Source organism: Lagopus leucura, unplaced genomic scaffold, assembly GCF_019238085.1.
Source record: "Lagopus leucura isolate 7727_CA_CO unplaced genomic scaffold, USGS_WTPT01 Super-Scaffold_100002, whole genome shotgun sequence".
NCBI classification, from domain to species: Eukaryota; Metazoa; Chordata; class Aves; order Galliformes; family Phasianidae; genus Lagopus; species Lagopus leucura.
This window is the reverse complement of record NW_024962263.1, coordinates 45,748,995-45,772,616: the sequence shown is the minus strand read 5'-3', so window position 1 is coordinate 45,772,616 and position 23,622 is coordinate 45,748,995. Positions and strand designations below refer to the sequence as shown.

The window sequence follows — 23,622 nt, the reverse complement described above, 5'->3', positions numbered from 1 at the left end:
GTCACATATGTGATCCTGCAGCTGTCTCATGGGTACCTTACACACTGCTCTGCTTTTACCAGGGAGTTCTCTGACCCAGTCGACTGCCAAGAGGACTACCTGTATTTAAATCTTTGTTAAAAAAAAAGTTCTTTTTTTAAAAAAAAAATATGTAAAGTAAAACATTCAGAGGCTTGAGAATAAGCAGACAGCTTAAAGCTGAAAATGGAAAGGAGGTACAACTATTTTTAAACACAGAGATTTGTCAATTTTGTGCCAGTGATAAGGATCTGCGATAAGGATCTCCCCCTCCAACTCTGAATACTGCTGCTTCCTGCTAGACAACAGTCTCTATGATATAAATCACAATAATGAAATCCAGATGAAAGCCAGTGTGTGCTGGTTTTGATTCATGTAACAGGATAACAGCAGCATGTTTGAACACACTGGCTCTAAGGCAGCTGTCTCATCTTGTCAGTGCCATACTGGAAAGCCCAACTAACTGTCCTTATTCTTGGGAAAAGGAATTGCACAACTTCTTTTCTTTTTTCCCATGATTTTTTTGGGTAGCTGCTGCAGAAGCCTGACTTGTCCCTTGTCCAGCTGATGCCAACAGAAATGACAAATTTGGGATGCTGCCCATCAGAGGGGCAGCGTTCTCGCTGCCACACTGTGCACCTACGAGGCTGTGGAGAAATCCCAGCCCCAGCTCCCCCCTCACCTGTTCAAGTATCCTCTGTCTGTCCTTTCCCCCAGGCACAGCTTGCACACTGCAAGTCGCTCAGCACCGACCCTTCCATGGAGTAGGAAAGGGCTGGAGGAAACCTCAGTGCGCGCACAAGGTCAGAAGCATGGCCAGGGTGTCCTAATGACCCACAAGGGCCAGCTGGGATCTCACTGTAGAAACGGGAGTGCTCTGACCTTTCTGTTTGCCACCTTTTCTCCTGCTCAGCATTTCCTCTTCCTTTTCTCTTCTCTGCTTTAGAATTTTATTTCTCTTGGGCTGCTTGGCAGTCACAAACAAAGTTGCTGTGTCAAAAAGACATCACTGCACGCAAAGTAGAGTTCTGTCTGTCTGGAACAGCTCTGGTATTGTCTGTACAGGAGCACTGTACAATACTGATGCTCCAAATTTTATCAGGGGGTTGCAAACACTCTAAAAGGAGCATGACATTTTTCTATCTAAATGTTCTCATAGAGAACGCTACTCCCTAACAGTGAGGCATCTGCACTGCCAGGGCTGTCACATACACCAGCACTGTAGTGGGAATGACCCACCCTTCTCCCCAACACTCTAATCTCCCATGTTTGTAACTTCTGTCATCCAGGCTCGTCTGTCTTGTTTCTCACAGCTTGCTTGCACGAAATAAATTTCACTTTAGTATTCAGAAATACTCCTCTGTGAGCTCTGTTCACATTCTCTGTATACAAATCTGCAGATGTATATTTTAGTTTGGTGACGGGAGTTGCACAAGACAAATGAAAGCTTTGATAGATGGCGGCTGACAGATGCCTGGACAACATGATGAATGCTTGGGCTGAGGGCTCTGCTCTGCACACTTTTTGCATGGCTGGCAGTTTTGAACTTGGAGGTTAGCTTCTGTGTTATTCACACGCGTTTTCAAGCAGCTGCTTTCTCACAGGAAAGCTGTATATATAGTTTCCTAAATGCAGGAGGAGGAAGGATGCCTGAAATGATTGGAAAGACTGGCAGGATGAAATAGCGTTGAAAATAAACCCTACTTTGGCATGCTACCAGTAAAAGATGACCTGGACTTGGGTGCCTCTACCTCCCTCTTAAGAAAGGTAAGATCAGAATAAAATAGGTGAATAAATGGAAGTTATAAAATAAATTCTCTTCAGCTGCCTTACCTTGGACCTGTGATAAATGCAGTCCATGGAGAGCAGACACAAGTCCATCAGGTTTAAGCAGACTGTCAGTAGCACAGTTCTGAACCACACAGCAGAGAAGTCAGTGACTGTGTACTGCCTTAGGGTATATAGCATGAGCTATGTAGCTGTGAACTGTCTGTAACTCAGTGTATATGGAGGTGGCTAAGTATGCATATATACGGGAAATCCTGCTAAAGCAGAAGCTTAGAACAGTCATGGAAAATAGGAGTCATTCCTTTATAATGGTAATAATAACTACACAAAAAAGGAAAAGGAAGACTAGAAGATGTTTCTATTGTTATAAAGTTACTAACTTTCAATGACCTTAAACTGAAATATTTACAATTTCACAAGGCAAACCATCTGAAAACTCTCTGTCTGAGTGCATATAAGGATGCCAGTTTATTTTATTCTGTTAACACCCTGAAATCGTTCTCATTTAATACAGTGTTCCATTGTTACTAAATACATGCTTACTGGAGCCTCAGCCAAATATAGCATCAAATCCATACAGCACTGGCTTTAACTATGAATATATACCACCACTGCAATTCTCTGCTCCCTGAGACTTTTGGGTACGAAGCCAGCAGCTGATAAGAAAGCAATCTGTAGATGTTTAATTTATATCTACAGAAGCAGCTTGAAGAATACGGTGCCAATGCCAAAGGCCACAGTCTGCAAGTGGAGTACTTCTGACCTTGGTGCTCCCTGTGAAAGACAGCAACGAGGAGTGAGAGGCTGAGTGCACTCCAGCATCATGCAGGGCTTTCATCAGCCCACATGCACAGAACAGTGAGCAGTTCTAATTTTAAAACCACACTGGAAGACCAATATCTAATAATGCAGCCTAGTTATGCTTGACACTGGTTCTTCACTTGGCAGATACAAGCTGATGGCCAGCCTGCTGCAAGAGCCCTACAGCCTTATGCAACACACTTTTTTCTTTAATCAGCAGTGTACAGCTGTCAATTTGTTTTGTTATAATTAAACCAATACACGGGAACTGTCATTAAAGACCAAAACCCAATTTCCAAGTTTATCCCTTGGGCACAGATAGATGGATATTGCACGGACGTTGTTACAGAAGGGTCACTCAAAGTCAAGCTGCTACTGATCTGGGCTTTTCCTCTTTTCCTGCAAGTCCTGGCAGCAGAGATCAGCCATGTGAACACACTCCTGTGCTCTTGTATTAGCAACAGAACCAGAGCTTGGGAGTTGGCCTCATCCATGCTGCAGAGTGAGTTTTCGCTCCCTGCACAGAAAGTGTTTCCTTCTGCTCACAAGAATGCAGGATGAGCAGGGAGACACTGCAGAACCTGGCTGCACACTGGTCAATGTGAGACACTAGTGAAGAAGTCACTGTTCTGCCTGGTAGCTGGTGAAAGTTCCTATTCAAGGGAGATTTAAGGATCTGCAAGAATTCCTGCTTCAGCAGTATCAGCCAGGAAGACATCTGTTAGCCATGACATGATGTTTCCCTCCCCCCGCCTCCCCCAGCATGAATTCTTCTACCTCTTACTGTTTACACTGCAGCAGAGATTGTCAACTCTCCTACAAAGACAGTATAAAGGGAACTAATTTCTCTGGGGTAGACTAGAATTTACATATGACTAATGCAATTAACAGAAGTGGTGGGGTTTGTGCTGGACATTTATTTAAACTGCCTTTTCTGATTTGTCCATCAGGCAGTGTTTAGGCATCACTTTTAGAAATGCAAGAGGGAAGTGTACAGCCTTTAAAGCCAGGAACTTCGCTGCAAAAAATAAAAAAGACTGATCCAAAAGCACTTTTCCTTCCCCACAACTATCTTCAAAGAGGAAGCTCTGCTATTCCTGGGAACTAGCTGAGGACTTGCAGTGCTCTGCAAATTGGCACTAATTCTGCTGACCATAAGACCAATGCGAGTGATAATAACCTCAGGTTCCACAAAACTGGAGGGAATAGCATGTCTCATAGGCTCAAGTGCTAACTGCACTTATTTCAGACTAAAAGCCAAGCAGGACCACACATTTTGTCTGTCTTATGCCTGGGGAAAAAGCCTGCAGTATTTATGCAAGCAGAATTCATGTAAATCTCAGTAGTGTTGTAGCAGAGGAGCAATCCTGGCCTGCAAGCAGATGGTGGGTTCTCAGGTGCCCTATCTGTGCATTCAGTGATTCTACAGCCAGCAGCACCATGCAAATCTGTTGCAGCACAGCATCTAAAACACTGTTTGTTCATATCCTCATCACTCACCTTCCTCTGCTAATTGCTCTGACAACTACGAGGAGGGGGAAAACTCAACAGCTTGCAGCTGCCAAACATTAATGCTAAATGCTGGCCAAGAACTGAAACTTTAATTACAAACTGCAGCTCTCCACACACAGTGCTGACACTGGAGCCACTCTCAGCTGCTCGAGTACTCGTGGGAGGCAGTAGCTGAAGCACTGTTCCACTTGGGCCCACAGGTTGCTTGGAGCTCTGTACAGCAGGATGACAATGCTGTGGTCATTTCACAGAATGTTTTTATATCTGGTAAAGAAAATGCCTTGAAATTACAGCCTGTTATGCTCCTATTCACACCAATGTGAACTGCAGGGAGTGGCAACACCAGCTGAGCCCAGAAAGCATAAGATGGACACAATACAGACCAACTCAGTGCATACAACCAAAGCTGCCAAAGCCTGTTTAAACCTGCAGGCTTCCAGGACACTCCAGCATGACCTTTCCTCCCTTCTCTCAATGAAGGAAGCAACAGCCACTTGTGAAATCCCTCAGCCAAGCACTGAAGAACAAACACCCGCTCTTTGGTTCCTTGTCAAGCTCCTGTGTTGCATCACAGCAAAATCTTGGATCTTAGACAAGAGAGCTCTTGGCTCGTGCCAGCTATTCTCACCATCAAAAGAAACATAGCTCTTAATTTCCTTTTGTCTGTTCTTAGATCAGTGCCTTCCTTCAGAGAAGGAACAAACAATGACAATGTCATTAATAGTCATCCTTGAAGACCATTTTTCACCATGAATGTATTTAGTTATACCTCTCTCACAGGGGAAAGCCCCAGCTTACCGCAATACAAGCACAGTCACAGACCTCAAAATGTTGTGGTTTACCAGTGTATGTAAAAGGAGGGCACCCTCATACTCAACCATGTCTGCCTCAAGACAAGTAGAGACAGCCTCAAAGACTTTGGGTGACCTAGAGGACTCAGATTGGCCTCCAGCCTTAAGAAGGTTGGAAACACAACCATGACTGCTAAACTACGTTCATTTTAGATGCCAGTTAACAACATTTTTCTGTTTGATGGAAGACTGCTCCCTGTCCATGACAATAACCATATTAAAATCTAACAAATATCTTCTCATCCAGATGCAGCTAACAAAAAGGATGACAATTTGTGGGTTGCCGGCCAAACGTAAGTTGACAACCTTAAAACTGGCTGAAATCTGAGAACTGACTGAACTTCTCACTTGGATTTTAATCCAAAAGTACCCTCAGATCTCAATGAAGCCTTTCTGTGCAATAGACTGAACAAGGAGATCTATGTGACGCATGTAAAAAAACATTTATGTTTGAGAAGGTGCACCTAGCAATACTATTATCAAGTAAAGACCAGTTAGGGGGCAGAAGGGATCCTGCAAAGACTGTATCTTTAAAAGCATCAGCAGTTTCTTTGTTCCAAGTGAGAATGTGAACAACGCTTCAGACTGCAACATTTCAAATCCTATCCTATTTGTATATTGGTAAGAGTAATAGTAAGTAACCACTGTTAGAAAGAAAGAAAAAAAAAGATAACTAGCTTTTCCCCACTGCCTAATTCTGCTTTGGATGTCTAATTCAGACAGATATGTGCTCACGTGCATCAACTGCACCACACCTTGCAACATTACTGCCAAAATAGCATACCAAATTCTACCAAGTTGGTGCAACAGCAAAAAGGCTACAGAAGTCTCTCACCACAGAGAACACTGAGTTAGAGCAGAGATCAAGGAACAGTTATGAGCCTGCTGCATTACAGCTTTGGATATGGTGGAAAACATACATATTATGCTGATAATTGCTGCATTGAAAGGAAGGACTATCACATGATGAAGTAAATACCTGGGAAACATAGGCTATACAAGACACCGAGGTTCTATTCTGATGAGGGAATGATAAGCATCAAAATACAATGCAGTTTAAAGTCTTTGGAAAAATCCTAATGGGCATTCTGCTATTTTGTAATAGATGCCAGTCAGAGGAAGTATAAATTTTCCTCTGTGTGAGAGAGAATGAATGCTTTGTTCAACAAGCCTTTCATCTGAAACATTTATGAAATACAGCGGTAACAAAACCATTTACTGTTGTAATACCTCCACAAGTTTGTTCTTACATGTCCCGGTAAGTAACTGTCAGTTAGAACAAAGCATTTCAAACAGCCGTTATTAGTAGATTAAAAATAATAATAATCTTCTTAAAATGCAGCCAAATGCAACCTCAATGTTCTAAATACTGTTACCTATGTTACAGCCAGTTTTACACATCACTTACCATATATGAAGGAAATATTAAAACCCGCTTATGTTTGCCACATGGCCACTGGGGATCATCTAAAAGATTTGGGTCGTATTCAACATAGTCTCCCAGGTCACTGCCTATAAAACAACATTAAAAATAACAAAGGGATTTATTATACCAAGAAATCTCTAGATGCAATGGTAGTGGCAAACTGTGGACTTGGTAATGCACAAAATGATCTTCATGTGGGATGTATGAAAGAGTAAAAAAGTTCTGTATATGTTATCAACTCTAAATACTTCAATAATGTGTAACACAACTTGCAAAGATACAGGAGACCGAAAGCTAATTAATTATCTGATAAATATGAACTTAGGGCTTAGAGAACTGCACAATTATTTTAAGTTCCGTAATGAAGCCACAGGCCAAAAGTCTGCAAAACAAATGTAGTCCCATGTACCCTGCCATGCTCAGGTGAGAGGAAAGTCAGGGGGGAAGTTTTGTTGAATTTTATTCCCAGCAACAAGTTCTCATCTGTTTATGGAGATGTTTTGATTTGTTTCATTTAACATGCTAAAGTATCTTAAGCATACAGTGCTTTGGCATACATTTTGTGCCTAATTTTGTAAACACAGCCCCTTCCAGTCTAATAAAGGTCAAAAGTATGATTTACACCTTCAGCTTATGACTATCGTGTTGCCATTGTGTATTTTCCACAGCAAACGAAGGTGATGAGCCTTTTGTGGAAGGAAGGCACCCAAGGAGGCATGCTGAGCAGGATCAGTGGCTGGCAGTATGACACAGAACCAGTGATTGTGTTTACTCAACTTTCCATGATCCAAAGCCAGCTTTGCTGAATAAAAGGGAACAAGCAAGGAGAAAGGCATTCTGAGCTTTATGTTACTTACTGCATGGGACCGTATCTTGCTTAATTTGAGCACAAAAGTGACTGGCAGAGACAAAGTGTCTCTCCACCAAAAATCCTTCACTATAATTAATTCTCTATTGCCAGAGTATGCAAATATATTAAAACAAGCTTCTTGGTAAGTTACCTGCATCGATGCTGCCCTGGGTGCTGTTAGCTCTTGCCAAAGAAAGGCTACGATGGCTTGCATTGCGAAACTGGGAGAAGGATGAGGTGGAGTCTATTGTGTTCCTCCGAGTTCCTAGAGCGTTGGTTGGAAACAGGAACTGTGTATACGAAACAGTCTAAAAAGAAAGTCAGAATAGACAGACTTACTATCAGCTCAGCTGAGCAGGATCCCTTTTGTGCACTTCAGTTAGAAGCAAGGGAAGCTAAATTAGCAAAAGACTTTCTGGTTTAATAGTTAGGCACCAATGAATTAACACATCACCTACATGTGCTTCAGTGTAGTCAGTTCATCCATGCAAAAAAGCTTTTGCAAATGCATTAATTCTTCAACAAAACAAAACCACAAACACACACACACAAGCTCTAATAAACTGGATTTCCAAAATCTTACTCAAGGGTCAGATTTACAAATATGACTGTTTCTTCCACTCGGCCTTCTCTGTAGCAGACTTCAGCTACTTTTTTTTTTAAACTGAAATAGCATTCTTCTATATGGGTCCCTCAGCACACATCAGCCAGAGGGAAATCACTTGAACACCTCTTAACTTAAGCGCTTTCTCTGGTACTTTTGTCTTTTAGGATTTGGTCTGGTAAAGTATTACTGGTGTCATAAGTGAGCTACCAGCTTACAGCAATGGTTACAGACCATTCACTTCCAAGACTTCCAGCATGGACTCCATGTGAATGAATAACGTGCAATAAAATTAATTTTAAAGTGAACCAATTCCCTGCTTGCACTCTTGGCCAGTAGCAGACCTTGCTTCTAGATTTAAAAAAAAAAAAAAATTAAAAGGAAGGAAAAAATGAGTCTCAGACTCCAGACTAGTTTATGAGGAGGTCAGAACAGGTATCAAATAAAACATGTGAGCCTTAATTTATTTATAAGCAGACAGACTGTCCTCAAGAATTTACAGTCTGAGGTCTGGACTGTAACTTGGTTAGGTGAGCACATCATGTGCAGCAGCACTGACCTAGTGCCTTTAAATCCAGAAATGTCAGCAGGCTGGATAAACAAAACCATCAGAAGTAAATCAGGTTTTCAGAAAAAAAATTTAAAAATAAAAATTCATATACAATTAAAATTATCTTTCCCCTACAGATTTGTTTTAAATGGATCGATTTTCCCTAAAGATTCATTACTTATTCTATTCTAATGAACACACACTAGGATTTTGACAAACTCATCCAGTTTACTCTAGTGTCGTCCTGCTCCTTCGGAGAAATGATTATGTTGAGTAAGATCTGTTTTATTAAATAAAATTGAAAGCAAACAGAATTACAGCTTACAGCTATCACCAGATATTATTTTCAAGCTCCTAACAACATACTCTGCACTGGTTTCTCCTGCGAGGCTAAGGGAACTCCGAGCGATTCAGTAACGCTCTACAGACTTAGACATTGCCAGAGGCAGATTTCATCAGCAAAGCTGTTAGCACTGACAGCTAGGGCACTGACACTTTCTGAATTTCTGCTGGTCTTATTTACAGTTTGTACATACTATGCTTTACCTACTCTATTATGCTGCATGTTGTAATTTATTTTTACATTTGTGCTTGTTGTTAGTTATGCCCTATTTTTTCCTTACTACACAAAATCTAACGAAGTAGGAACTGAAGCATCCCCACCTTCCCGTCTGCTCCGAGCTCCACACCTTCAAGACCAATGATCTCTTTCAGACACACTCCAGTAGAATGGCACTGGCGTCCACCATCCAACTTCATGTCCCTAGGGAACAGAAACCAGAGCAGAAACAGTTCTTAGTACACACCTCTTATTTACTTTTCACAATGCATTGCTGGAAGAAGGTACCATTAATTCAAATGTATTAACGCAAAGCACAGACCAGACAATTTCTACAGGCAAGACTGTGTTGCCTATAATATGTTACAGCAAAAGCCTACCTCGCTTCTAGTTGCACATCAGATTCTACTTACACTGCAAAACCTTTCCTCATCACTGGGAACACTTGACACAGCACAGCACTGACAGGGAACTGCGAGTCCTATCAGTTTCAGATGACATCCAATAGTCTAGACATGTATCATAATAGTCTGATGCTTCTAAAATACATGCCAAGTGACCCTATGCTGTAACACAGAGAAGTATAAAGAGCCCACAGTACAAAAAAGACAGGGAGCTGTTGGAGAGGGTCCAGAGAAGAGCCACTAGGATGATCAGGGGACTGGAGCACCTCCCCTGTGAGGACAGGCTGAGGGAGCTGGGCTTGTTCAGCCTGGAGAAAAGAAGGCTGTAGGGTGACCTCATTGCAGCCTTTCAATACCTGAAGGGAACCTACAGAGGGGAGGGGAATCAACTCTTTGAAAGGGTTGATATGTGTAGGACGCGGGGAAATGGTTTTAGGTTGAGGGAGGGGAGATTTAGATCAGACATCAGGGGGAAGTTCTTTACCCAGAGAGTGGTGAGGTGCTGGAACAGGCTGCCCAGAGAGGTTGTGGATGCCCCGTCCTTGGAGGTGTTCAAGGCCAGGTTGGATGGGGCCCTGGGCAGCCTGGTTTAGCATTAAACATGGAGGTTGGTGGCCCTGCATGTGGCAGGGGGGTTGGAGATTCATGATCCTTGAGGTCCCTTCCAACCTGTGCTTAAAAACCACAGGGGGAAAGATGCTGACACTGAAGCTCGGAATAGGCTCTTCATCTGACTGCTGCCCTGGGTTCATTCCTGCATTTTCTTTGCATACCCTGCTTCCTTGTCTTCACAAGTAGTCACTCTTTTTATTTCTCTAAAAACTGACAACCAGTGAGTTCCCAGTAAGTCACATATCTTGCTTCTATAAAAATCCAATGCACCTATTTGCTGGAAAACATACCTCTAAGGCAAAAGAAAACACTATATCCATGTTTTAATCCAAACCAAGCCCTGTTAACTCACTGCCTGAGCTTCAGTTCATGCATGTCATGTTACCATTTTGCTTCCTGATACCATATTACTGAGAGGCTGCACAAATAATGTTGTAAAAATAACCTTTTGTCAGAGGCATCAGATTAGCCTCTCTGTTCTTGGGCAGAACATGCTTAAAGGAACTACATCTTCTAGAAACACATGCTAAACAGCAATAGGTCTTATCTATGAAACAAACACACAATTTGAGGAAGTCCCCAGAACAACAAAACAAAAATCTGGATTATCTTTAGTAATATCAGAATAGCTTAGGTTCCTTCCACAAAGATAATGAGGAAGAAATAATGCTGTTATAACTTTCAAAGCAAGTCACAGAGAAAACTCTCCATGCAATTAGCAGAGAAGGCTTGATAGCTTTGTTAATGTACCCAACAAAAATCTGGAATCGTTTAAGGAGTCAGCAGAGCAGCTTTTCAAAACCAGAGAGGCTCTGGGGACTTAAATGAAATCAGTTCTCTGGGAGCAGAGATCAGGGTCAGCTGCAAGTGTGAGAATGCAGAGGAATTACTCCTGGACATTAGCATGAGATCAATGAAGATTAGTGTCTCAACTTTTCACATCTTTCTGACGTTTCTAAAAGAAGCCTCTACCTTCAGGACCAGTGTTGCAATAAGCAACACTGCAGTAATTCTCCCTCATCCTAAGTGTTTTGCAAGGGCTTGTAAGAGTCTTCTCTTCCTTTACATGCTCTTTATTTTTATGTAGCATAAGATTGCTTATGTTGAAACTGTTACTCTTTGCAGAGATACTTGTCCATAAAACTGAGAATTCAACTCATTCTCTTGAGGAAAATCAGTGCAAAATAGCACAGTTTCTTACCACTGTACAAATGGAAAGGATCATCCCAACTTATGCTCCTACTCATAGAAGATCCTGGCAAATACTTGATATGAGATTCCTAGGTGACTTCAGTTAATCTTTTTTGAGTTCCCGATTACTAAGATTAACAATAAGCTAATGAAGTTCCTACTGGGAGAGCCATCACCTTTCTTCTCACTCCTACTACAGAAAACTTCACGAATGCCTCAGCAAAGCTCAGACTGGATACCTATGACTCTGCCAGCTAAATAAAATAATAAAAAAAACCCTTTCTGGAATCTAAATTAAAGCAGGTTATTGATATTTTGGTGGGTAAAAGCAAGCTACTGTCCCAGGAGTGCTGTAGGACCTTCCCCACCCAGGCCCTGCAGTCCTGATGCTGGCCCAGCACAGCCTCTTCCTCACCAAGCCTTCCAAATCCCAAAAGAAACTAGGAAAGCAGGAGATGCCTCTACTTTGCTTGCTGCAAAACAGGTGAACCATGCCTAGGAAATGAGTAGGATGGTTGTTCTGGGATCACTAATACGTAAGCACAGCAAACCACCAACACCAAGATCTTTGGGATAGGGGCCCCTTCCATGGCACCACGGGCAACAGCCCCCACATAGGGGAGAGCACAGAGAATCAGCACTTCAAAAAAAAAAAACAAAAAAACCCAGTAAGCTTTCTCTATGTTTAAGATATTTAGATTATCACTGGCACTGCGGAATTGCACAAACCAATGTGCAGTAGTAAGAGCTGTTTGCAAAATGCAGAGTAGGAAAGACAGTCCTTGCCAAATAGGCTTTTAAGTGAAGAAAACTTCCTTCCTTCTCTTCCTCATTTTCAGTTTTCCTGTGGTTTGTTTTCCAAAAGTGCTTTTTCACAAAATTTTCCAGGGATTCAAGTAGATATTGTGAAGTTAAAATAAATAACAGGAACCCAGTGACTACCTTCACTTTATTTGAGCAGGGAAAATGAAAAGAAATCACAAGACCAGCCCAGTTTTTGACAGCATTTGGGAAGTTATCCTGATTTAGGTAAATAACGGTGTTCTATGTGTGCGCACCATTTCCAGAAAGTGAGCTGGTGAGCAGTGTTAGAAACTACACTCAAAACAAAGCACATTGCTGCAGTTATCCCAGATAGGAGGAAAAAAAAGAAAAGCAATTTCTCCACCTCAGAGATTCACCTGGAACAGAACCTGTGAATCCAAATTTACCGTGGGATGGTAAAAAGTCTTATAGAACAGGCAAGTAAGAATCAAAACAGGAATTCTTAGCCTTTGTGTTTTATTAGTCAGGCAAGGATTAACAGAATACAAATCAGACAGTATTACTTTTGGAAGTATATTTCTGTAATGAATCAAACATTCTGATTTGACGTGATCTATAAAGCTCCAGGCAGGAGTCCTGCTGGGCACTTGCTCTTTAAATGACAGCAACAGTTGAACACTTTAATCTGTGAATAATTCAGGAGCCTATTAAATATTAAATAGATTTATAGATGCATGAAAAAGCCTTCTACCTATTGCAAAGGGAATCTGATAATTGTTACTTAGAGACGTAAGCTTTTTGTGTTTATATTTTATGCTCAGTGATTCCTGACTGCTCAGATTCATTCCATAAGGAAGGGCAGTTCACAAGATGTTAGTAAAAAATACTGCTCTCATCCTTCACTGTAAATAATTTCTACTTATTGTCTCTGTTTACACGGATGAAGACAATGACAACTTTGGAAAAGATGTGCTGCCAGCCAGCCCAAAAGCATAGTTTCCACTAACTGGGATTGACAGGTTTAAAGGGTAGAGAGTTTTTAGATCCTAACTGCCATTAGTGTTGCTAGAACGACATCTCAAGATGCCATATATAAGGAAAGGAGGTGGAGAAAGTTATGGAATGACTGCTCTAATGGTCCAGCATCCTTTTCTCTCTTCAGACATATTCAGGTGTCAGATCTTTGTCTTGATATTCTGCCCAACATGGAGTAGAAGTTCAAAACTTAAACCTTAAGCTTTTGGGATTTGTTGCTTATTTTCAATCTGAGGAAACAGGGAACCTCATAAAAACGAGCAATGGTAGCTCTGTAAAATTCACCTATGCAATTAATTTTAAAATGTCATGTTGTGCTGGGGGCAGGGGGAAGAACTTTTCTTTGTCTTTCTGTAATGCTAATATGTACTTGGTTTTGGTTTCATTCAGCTGGGTAGAAGCAAGGAAAAAAAAACTGCCTCTCATACAAAAACTGGCAAGGAACTTGGTAATAAGCTTATAGGATGTAAGAAAGTATGCTGCTTTGCTATGAGCTTATGTCTGCTATACTGATGGCAATTTAGAAGCTCTCATTTCTCCAGTAAATGTTTCTGTTTGCTACAATCACAGCAATGGTTTCTGGCTGATCTGCCAAAGCAACTGACTGCAGGAGTGCAGTCTGAGGCAAACTCATCTAAAATGGGTTTTTTCGCCTCATTTTGCATACAACTTTCTTATGCAGTTAGAACACTGAAGAAAGACAAAGATATTGGAATTTAGATAATGAAACCCTTTGGAATGGAATGCCAGGCCTATGGGCTCATTGGTCACTGTGGCCACATGTGACTTGGGATGACTGTATTGAAAACTTCTTGCTTTCAGCATCACTGAACTCATCAGCGATCCTGCCAGGCCTTCCAGAGACAAAGTAAAATTCAACAGTGATCTACCTTTAGAAACTAGATGAAACTCGTCTGCAGCATTTCTGAGAACAATACATTCTTTTTATCTAACAACTTAATGCTTTACTTCAGAAAAATGATCAATTTTCTGTGCTTCAATCCATTTGATTACTCACACTGCATTATTTTCTTTAACTGGAGGCAGGCTTAGTCAGATAAACTCCTATACTGCTACCAGAGAGCAATATTCAGCAGCTATACTTACAGCAGGGTAACTTTCTAACCCCTTAATGAATTCAGTGCCACAGAGAATAAACATGAGGTGAACTGGCTGTTTTTATAAGGACACTATCTAATGCTCTGGATTTTTCTGTACATTAGCTCATCACCTCTGGTCCCAATGACAGGCAGTCATTTTGACCCCAGCTGATAGCTGGATGCAAAGTCAGCTGAATCTGCATGACATTGCCAGCTCCACTCCTCCCTCCACTCCTCCCCCAGCTCCTTCACATTCATCTTCTGGACAGACCTTTAGAGAAACCTGGAAGCTCTTAAAAGGCTATTGTAACATCACAAACTAAAATACTACAATAGTTATGATTTCAATGTGTGAATGAAAATTAATGCTTAGTTTTTGCCACTAACAAAAACAAGCCTAAAAAGCCCCTTTTCAAAACATGTTTTTAAACTGCAAGCTATAAGGAGGTGTGCCAAAGGAAAAACAATTTAAAGCAACAGAACTATAAAATCAACTAACTGCTACATTTTTTCCTGGGGGGAAAAATACGATACCTTTTTAATTCTCTGTAACATTGCTAATAATAACACGCATAACCTTACCACCCCCCTTTTTGAAAGTGCTCAGGCAATTTAAAATATTTAAAATGAATGAGAACTGGACTGCTGGACAGAGAACTGGACAGAGCATCTTTGCATTGAATGGGTCCTGGAAGAGGAAGCACCAGAGTACAACTCCACTTGCTCTGAGCTGCCACTGCAACCACTCACCACCGACAAAGGAGGTGAGCACCACAGCAGCTCAGGAGTGGCACAAGGCACACCTCTGATAACTGTCATTAATTCCCTTTTCTGCCAGCCTGCAGAAGTATCCAGGAACTGATTCTCCTCTCCCTCTAGGGAGAATAAAGGGGATGTTGAGCTAGAACTCCAGTTCCAATACTCACTGCAAAGCAGTTCTTCCATCATTTTCAGTGTTGCATTTAATTAAGAAAAGGAACATGAAGTATTAATATCACATTACATACGATTCTCTAAATTTCTAAGTACTATTTCTAAGTACTCCACACATCCCTGTGTGGTAACAGCACATGTTTCCCAGGTAAGCAGAAAAATCTGCTCAGCAGAAAAAGTCCAGATTATGAATAATACTCTTAGCCATGAAGATCTTGAGTACATTCAAACATAGCAACTGCACATGCAAATCTGCAGTACTATTGGCAGTCCTTCAACTGCCTTACCACTTACCTGTGCACCAAACAATGACCTTGTATTTCATAAAAACATAATCAAAGCCAAGCATTCAACCAGTATTACTGGTGCTGCTATTAATGCAGGCTTCTGCAGACTGGTTGCTAACCATAGTTTGTGTGTCTGCTAATTCAGTAAGACAATACTGCTGTAACAGTGCAGTCATTCTGGGGCAGCTCTCCCATCACGGCTCTTATCTACCATTAAGCAGTCCACAGGGTCTGCCAACTTAGGGCTGTAACACTGTAGGTCTTTGGGGGCAAGGGAGGGCAGCAGGCAAGACTTCTGCTTCTTTCAGTTGCTGACAGGCTCTGTAATGTGGCTATGCCTGCTCTTGCAGCTACTCTGACAGACTAAATGGGAGCTAAGCTCATTACTCGACTCTTGATCATGCAGACAGGTGAAGCTGTGCCTGCCATCACACCACCCACAAAGATGTGGGCAGCCTCACAGTAACCAGACCTGAAGAGGAGACATTATAGAACAGATCTGCATAAGTATTTATCTCTCAATGATTTCAGCAGCAAGAATGCATCTCAAAACCTTGATGGATCTTTAATTCTTACTTTCCTCTTGCACAAAACCACTATAAGCTAGAGCATTAGTTTTCCACCAAAGTAGAGACAAAACTGAGGGCACAAAATTCTAGTGACTGCTACTGTTCATGACTTCTTTCTCTCCAAAGTACCACTTTTTGGTTTACACTTGCCTCTCTTCAACAAAAGAGAAAAATAAAGCAAATAATTTCCCTGGCAAATGGTGTCCTCCCCTATCAGCCCCAGCATGTGCAACCCAACATGCCTTCTGAAACAGCAGGTAGCAAAATCTGCCATCCATCACTGGCAACCCCTGCTATGCTCTGCAGAGCACTTCCTTCCAGAATCCTGCTGGAAGCCATGCTCCAGTGAACCTGCTGCTGCCTGGCTGGCTGCAGTGGAGGGGGATGTGAGAGAGATATTCCAAGGAACAACTCAAATTTAGTCCTCTCATGTTTCTCCCCAAACACTCATTTGTATTTTCACAGCCATTTAAGAACAAAGCTTGCGGAGAGCTCTTGCCATTGTAGAATATGGTGGATAAGGTCTATAGCATTTCCTGCAGATGGCTGCTAAGGGGTCACAAAGTCCTATCCATCCTGGCCAAGAGCACAGAATTTAGCTACGTTGGCAAGAATTGCCTTCCAGGCAGCTTTTAAAATTGATCTGTTAGTGCAGTTCAGCTGCCAGCCTTGATACAGAGGATCTCTTCTGTGCTGCCTACCAAAGTAGTGGGGGCTGGCAGTCTCCCCAAATACAGCTGTGCCAGGAGGTCTCCTCGCAGGCCACAGGGCCTACAAGTTGGAGCAGAGATGGAGAAGCAGCAGCCACTCTGCCATATACTCCTGCCACATGGAGCAGTCTCTCCTGTATGAACATCCAACCTGCTCTCCTGCTTCCAAGGGTCACTGTTTCAACAGCAGAGATGTCCAAAATTCCCTGGAATTATTTGCTTCTTCTCCTCAGCTAGTCACGGAAGTTCACATAAAATAAGCCAGTCAGGATAGATGCATCAGCAATCCAGAGAGAAAGCAAAGCTAAAGGATGCTGTCACTACAAAAGGATACCAGTGTCCCACTCCTACCACACATCCAAAATGTGTGTAGTAGTAAGCAACTACTGTGCAGCCTGAACAGAGTGGCTACAGTTTATGACATAGTGCCTCATCTGTTCATAGCACCAGCTGTTCCTGGAAGGAGGTGCCACTTAATTGTTTCTCTCTTCCTCTAATGCTCTGGAAGAAAGTCAGGAAAGTCAGAGAGCATTTTTTTTTTTTTTCAACTTGGCTTTTTAACAAAGGGTATGGGGCTGGATTGCTGTGTACTGGCACTTTTTACCTTCTCATCCCAATCCCTTCTTGTTGTGCAAGCATGGTACAAGACATTACATGTTAAAATAATATTTAGGCTTGCAGCTGGATCCATTATGAGTGCAATTTTGAAGATATAACCACTCATCATTTCAAAATATATTCACTTTTCAATAAAGAGGCAATTTCTAGAGGGCAATGACCATAAATGAATGACAGTGCACCAAAGAAGAATGAACAAAGCTGCCAATCTGCCAAGAATTTCCCTTATGTGTCATCCCTGCTTAATTAAGGGAAAAACTTTCCTGTAAGACACAGGAAAGCAAGTCAACTTTCCTACAAAGTTACTTCCGTTCCTTTTTGCATTAGAAATAATCTCCCCTTCTTTTGAATTACTGATGCATGAGTAGATGTTGCAAATAGCTCTCTAGAATTAAAAGGTGACTGAAAAATATAAGCCAAGTTCATTTTCTGTGAGCTGGATGAACTTGATGCAAAGTGATTTATGGGTATTTCAAACCCACCTCACCGTATCAGCCAAATATTTCCCCCAGACTTGCTGGGGTCTGCAGGCACTGAGCCAACACTAACTGCTGACAACTCTCAGCTCTCTGGGGAGTGGCCAGGCCTTAACCCTCCGACCCAGAGGCACAGAGCTGCAGCCCTGTGCTGCCCTTCTGCAGTCGTGCCCCAGAGCCTTTGAGATGACACTTCCCCTTGATTCCAGTTTCATTGCAAGAACAAAAAAGCTTTAGAGAACAGCTTCAATCCAAACAATCTTATCTATCAGAGGTTTCAGCCCTTCCAGGGATGTAAGGAAGTTCCATGGAAGTTGCTTGCAGCTCCTAAGGACTTGTGTAGCACTGTTGCCAAAACAAAGCCAGCATTGCTACAACTGTCTTTTTACTAGCTGAATAATCTGACCAATTACTACAGTGCAATTAAAAGCTATTACGTTCAGACTCAGTTATTTCCCAGTAGTACTGTAAATCTAGATAGAGTAGCACCATATTATGGGGAAGAATTAGAAAGCTAGGACTGCTTATAAAATCAACATTGTTCTGTCTGCAGTACTTATTTGGTCGAAGATGAGTGAAGTCAGAAGAAATAATAAAGGCTGCAGATATTTCAGGAACATAAAATTGAGACAGGGTTGTTTTCTCTAGTTTAATAGACAAAGATACTACAACAAGTATAAATCAAGTGGAAGTGAGAACTGCAATTTTAACCTAGTAATGTCCCACAGTGCAAACATTTTTAAATGCATTTATCTTTTCTCAGAGCAGATATTTAAAAGCATTTGCTTCTGACATTCTGTTATCTGTACTCAGTTCTACATGCAGGCCCAGAAAGACTACATAGTACATGTATAAATATACATACCCGACTTGGGTACAGTCTCGATATGGCAGCACTGAAAATATGCTACAGAAGGATCTTCTGCTGCTGATTAGGACTATTCTAAAATATAAAAGAAAATAAAAGAAATCAAAGACTAAAATTTAAAAATCCCACCACAATAAGCAAAGCAACAGATGTTATCGTTGAGGAATTCATAATCACAAAACTTCCATCACCAACAATTTTTCCCTCCTCTTTTTTATCTCATGGTAAGGTATTGTGTAACTGACTCATTGCAGAAATGCTGAAGTGTGTGCCTTATGCTGCAAACGAGCAGTGGAGTCCCATCCCCAATGCAGGCTTTCTAAGAACAACACATTGAACACATCTTAATCAGAATCCAGAACAGATGCTTTTCTAAAAGTCCTAGTGATAGAGAGTCCACCAGAAGAGCCAAGAAGCTGTTCTGATGATTCATCAACTCACCCGAAACAAATCTAACAAATCCAACAGCACCAGCAATCACCTGGGATACACACAACTCAGTGGCTGACTTAGGGCTCAGCATTTATTGGACAAAAAATAAATCCAACTACTAGTCACACCCTTCCTCTGCTAAACTTGAGATTTTCAGCTCTCTGTTCTTGAAATAGAATTTATGGATGAAGTAAAATTCTGCTGCTATGGTAAGCTTTCTACTGTTTCTCTCTGAGTATTCTCTTGCCCTTCCCTATCATCCTTCTTGGCCTCTGGGCATTATGACTGGATTTGGCAACTGCACAGACAGCAGTGTCATTGAAGCGTCATCTAAGTTTCACTCTTACCTTTAAGATTAGTGCCTAGCCCTCAAGACTCACCTGCCTTGTACAAAGTAATCCCATCAGCCCTCTTGGTTATGACACTGCACTAACACTCAGGTGCGACTGATCACATCGCCCCTTGCCTCTTTCTGCTCCAGCACCACGTCTATCTCAATAACTCACTGTCAGGACTGGATCCTCTTCCTGTAAACATGGCATGCCTTCATTCACTACAGGCAGGTAGCTCAACGTTTAGCTATGTGAAAGTATAATTTATATGCCTGCACAGAGCTTATCTTGGAATCCAGGGCACTCTTACAGCAACTATTTTGTGCTTTTAACCAGTTTCCAAGTCTCTGCAACGTCTGCAAAGCCACCATGTGGCATTAAATCAAATACCTTACAGCAACCTACCTGTTTTACATCTACACTATTTAGCCATCAACTTCTGACATATCATCAAAGAAACATCAGAATTACCTTGAGGTCAAGACTCAGTTTTCATAAAACTACACTGACTGCCAAAAGCTAAATAATTAAGGTTTTAGGAGGTGAAGCTGAGTGAGAAGTCAAAAGAAATTCAACTGAGATATAAGATATACAATATAAATAAATAAACATTTATAAACATACCATCTTTCCTCATTAGCTTCAGGACACCAACTGTTGTACAATTGCACAACATATGCTGAAAAGACCCTTTTCCCCCCTAAAACTAGCCAGCAGACTACTGCTTCTCAAAGTCCTCTTAGACACAGCGATAGCAATTTCTACACTTTTAATCTTGTTAGTGTTACAATTTACCTATGTTTCGCCTTCCCGAAAGTTTCCACTTGCGGCTCAAAGTGCTAGAACTTATTGATGGTTGGCTGTCAGGGCTGTTTCACTTCCTTCTTTTGATTTTCTCTGTGTGTCTATCATCGTTCTGTATGGGGTGAGGATTTCACCCAAATTTTTCACCTTTGTCCTATACTGATCAAAGCTGGATGATGAACCCTAGCAAGCTACTTTGTTCTTTATTGTATGAAAATCACCTTACACACCTCTAAGCCTTGTACCCATTACACTGTTTTTAAAGTACCGTTTTCTTAAGGAATCACTTTAGTCAGAGTTCTTGGAAAAGGCTCTGGCTCCCCAGAGAGATGCTGCATGCAAGTGTCAGCTCTTTGGAAAAATGCAGAATGATCAATCTTCCCTCTCCTGGTCCATTCTATTACACAAATTCTATTTTCTTCTTTAAAAGTGTATTTAAAAGCAAAGCGGCATTTACCCTTTAACACAGAGGGTCTCTAATAATGAACATACAAACAGCATCAGGAAACCCTCCTGCAGCAGATGCAGTATGATCTGAATTCCATGATAGCCCTCACTTAAGGTAACTATTTCATATCAAATAAGACAGACTTGTGGTGCTGCAGTAAGTTATAAGTGAAGGGAATCATTTTTTGCATTTGAGAAAGACAGGCCACAAGCAAGAAAAGCCCCCCAAACTGGCATATGATTAATTTTGTGCTTGCCACTGCTTATTGCTGAATGGCTGCTACCCACAACAGCTTGCTTGTTCACTGAAAGCCTTGTTTGCTGATGTATGAAACTTGGCACAGATCTCGAGGTTGACATCAGAAAGCATCTTTGAATTCAGAAAACCACAGTACCCAGCAGGCATATTTCCCCCATTCCCTGTGGCTGCTCCTGGAACACAGCACTCCCACTAATGTCCCATAACTCTCTTAAAGAAAAATAAACGGTGCCTTTTATGCCTTCACAGTTGGCATTGTAGACAACAATGGGAATCTACCCATCTACATCTACCCAGAGAGAGCTTGATGTGCACCAGGAAAGAATCAGATCAGAAAGGAAACAAAAAGCATCAGCAGAGCCCCTGGGCTGTATTTTTTTTTTTCCTCCAGATTTCTTTCCCTTGGGAACCAAACACATTCCATGAAACAGGGGACCCTCACTATATAAAGACTGTCCAGGCAGAGTGGGAGAAGAGTGCACAGCCTCTCCTCCACAGCCAGATTACCAGACCTCCCCCTGCATCGCTCTCAGAGGAGGCTGCTGCCAATCAGCTTCAGGAGTTGGCCTGGAAGAGAATCAGGGAGACGGCAGACAGAAGCTGATCACAGAGGCATGAAACATCATTTGATTTAGAGGCTTCATAATGTGCAGAAACAAAAAAGTTCTGAGGGTGGGACCGCAAAGTCCAGAACCTTCTTAGAAAGTATGCTTTGGAGGAGGTGTGATGGAAGCTGGCTGCTCTTCAAGAAAATCAGATTACTGTTTATGAGAGAAGACCATTTTTCTGGATCTCAGCTCTTCGTCTGTGCCTGTGATGGTGTACAGCGCCAAGTGAGCTCTCTCAGATATCAGAAGCACTTGGAGTCAGAGTGGGTTTATGTGCCTTAACTGCCACTGTGCCACATAGACATGTTTAAAATTATTTCATGCAAAAAAGTTCACTTTTTATTTCCCACATGTTACCAAGAAGTTGTACTAATTACTATGGTTCAAAGAAACCACTATGTTGCAAGAGAGCTCTGACAACGTCCAACTGTCTGAGGCTCTAAAAGCTAATCTTCCAATTTCTTTAATGAGGAGTATGCTATGAAACTACAAGAATATACAGTGCACAAGGCTATCCACAGAATCAGTAATTTGCCTGATTTGGGGAATAACGCGATTCCTCCAGTTTCTATCTAGGCTCAATCATGTTGCAGCAAAAGACTCCAAATGTGAACACAATATTCATCGTATGTACCACATATACGCTGAATATTTCTTCATATGTGACTGATGATGTTTGAGCAGCAAGACTTTCTGTCCCTGTAGGTGAAGGTGAATACACAGGCCATAAATGCCATTGCAGTACCAGACATCATTTTGGAGTCTCCCAAGTTTAAGTTGGGCCTATGTGAAAGTCATCAAGAATAACCATCAACAGTAATGAGGCCACTCAGTCAATCTCTTAGCACGCACGTGTGCACCATCAGAATTAGAAGGGCAGCAAAACAGACCTTTCATAGCCTTGGTTTTGACACAGAAACATACACTAATGGAAATTTGAGAAAGCAGTGGCATGGGAGTGGGAGAGGAGTATTGTTTTACTGCTATATAGGATGACTCCAGAAATGTTCTTGTCACATTCTTGCCCTGAATTGTTTGTTCAGCTGGCTCATGTTGCTATTTTGGTGGCCTGTTTCTGCTAGATAGGAAATCTTCTGCTTCACAGTTTATGAAAGAGACCACCAATAAACCTGCTGAGTAAAGGCACTAGGTCTCATAGGGCGAAACCACATGCTGGTGGCTACATTTCCTAACCCATATGATTAGTTGGCTTGCCTTTGTCTTTCAATGGGAAATTTACTTTGTGTTGTTTTACAAGACTGCTTTGATAGTACTGTTTAGGAAATCTAGTCTTCTAGTTCCTTCAGTAAACCACATCCTACAAGTCTAAAGAAACTGGTTTAACCACAGCACAAAGCTATCAACAGGAAGCTTTACAAAGAATCACTGATATGCTGTGACCTGTATAGGTGGTTTTTCTCTGTTCTGAAATACCTGAACCTCTGTAAGACCAACGGCCAGTCCTCCCTTTGTGCAGGACTGCTGGAGGCTTTCACCAGAGCACTGCTTCTCAGCGTGTGCCATCCCCAAAGAGGGGAAGAGGTCTCGGCACTCCAGGGCAAAGGAACTCACAGGCTGAGAGGCACAAGTAAGGGCAGTCAAAGAAGGAAAATATGCCCTGAGCTACCAACCGCACTGCATTTTTCTTTGCTATGAAACTCAGTCACACACCAGAGAAAGAATAACTAAAAGCACTAGTTATTCTGAAGCTCAGCTATCAAAGTATTAGTGTAGATGCTTTCAAAGCTGAGTTCCTCAAGTCAAGCCACATAAAAGGGCATTGTGCAGTGACAGAAGGCTCACGGGTTTTGGGGAGAACTCCAAAAGTCTGACTCCAGCCAGGCTGAGCCTTCCTGCACACACACATGAATCGCCTGGGAAGAGATCCTGGGCAAGGCAAGGAGAACGATTTCCTATCCACTGCAATACCTGCGCTCCCCTGTGTCACAGGCAACTATGGAGGTCTAAAGGTACTCAGAACCCCTGATTCTAGGCTGAATACATAAAGCACATTCACCTGACTTTCCAGGGGCCCTTTTCATACAGAATGACTTAACTCCAGTGACTGCAACAGCATCCAGACCCCTTGGAAAAGCAGGGTACGTGCTCAGATTACTTATCGCTAGAGATAGCTGGCCCTAAAGGACACAAAGTGTTGACTTTATGTTTTATTTTTAGTTAATATCATTGTGACTCTTTGTCCATAGGATAAA

At 41.8% G+C, this 23,622-nt stretch overlaps 1 protein-coding gene across 1 annotated transcript in view; it reads right to left on the bottom strand.

Annotated features, from left to right (window-relative positions):
• CABLES1 (Cdk5 and Abl enzyme substrate 1) overlaps positions 1-23,622 on the bottom strand; it is a 68,909-nt gene that overhangs the window by 9,027 nt on the left and 36,260 nt on the right. The window contains exons 4-7 of the mRNA XM_042869333.1: positions 18,525-18,602; positions 9,064-9,163; positions 7,398-7,554; positions 6,379-6,482 (exon numbers count right to left, since the gene is read on the bottom strand). Of these exons, the coding sequence (XP_042725267.1) occupies positions 6,379-6,482; positions 7,398-7,554; positions 9,064-9,163; positions 18,525-18,602 (439 nt within the window). The remainder of the gene's footprint in view (positions 1-6,378; positions 6,483-7,397; positions 7,555-9,063; positions 9,164-18,524; positions 18,603-23,622) is intronic.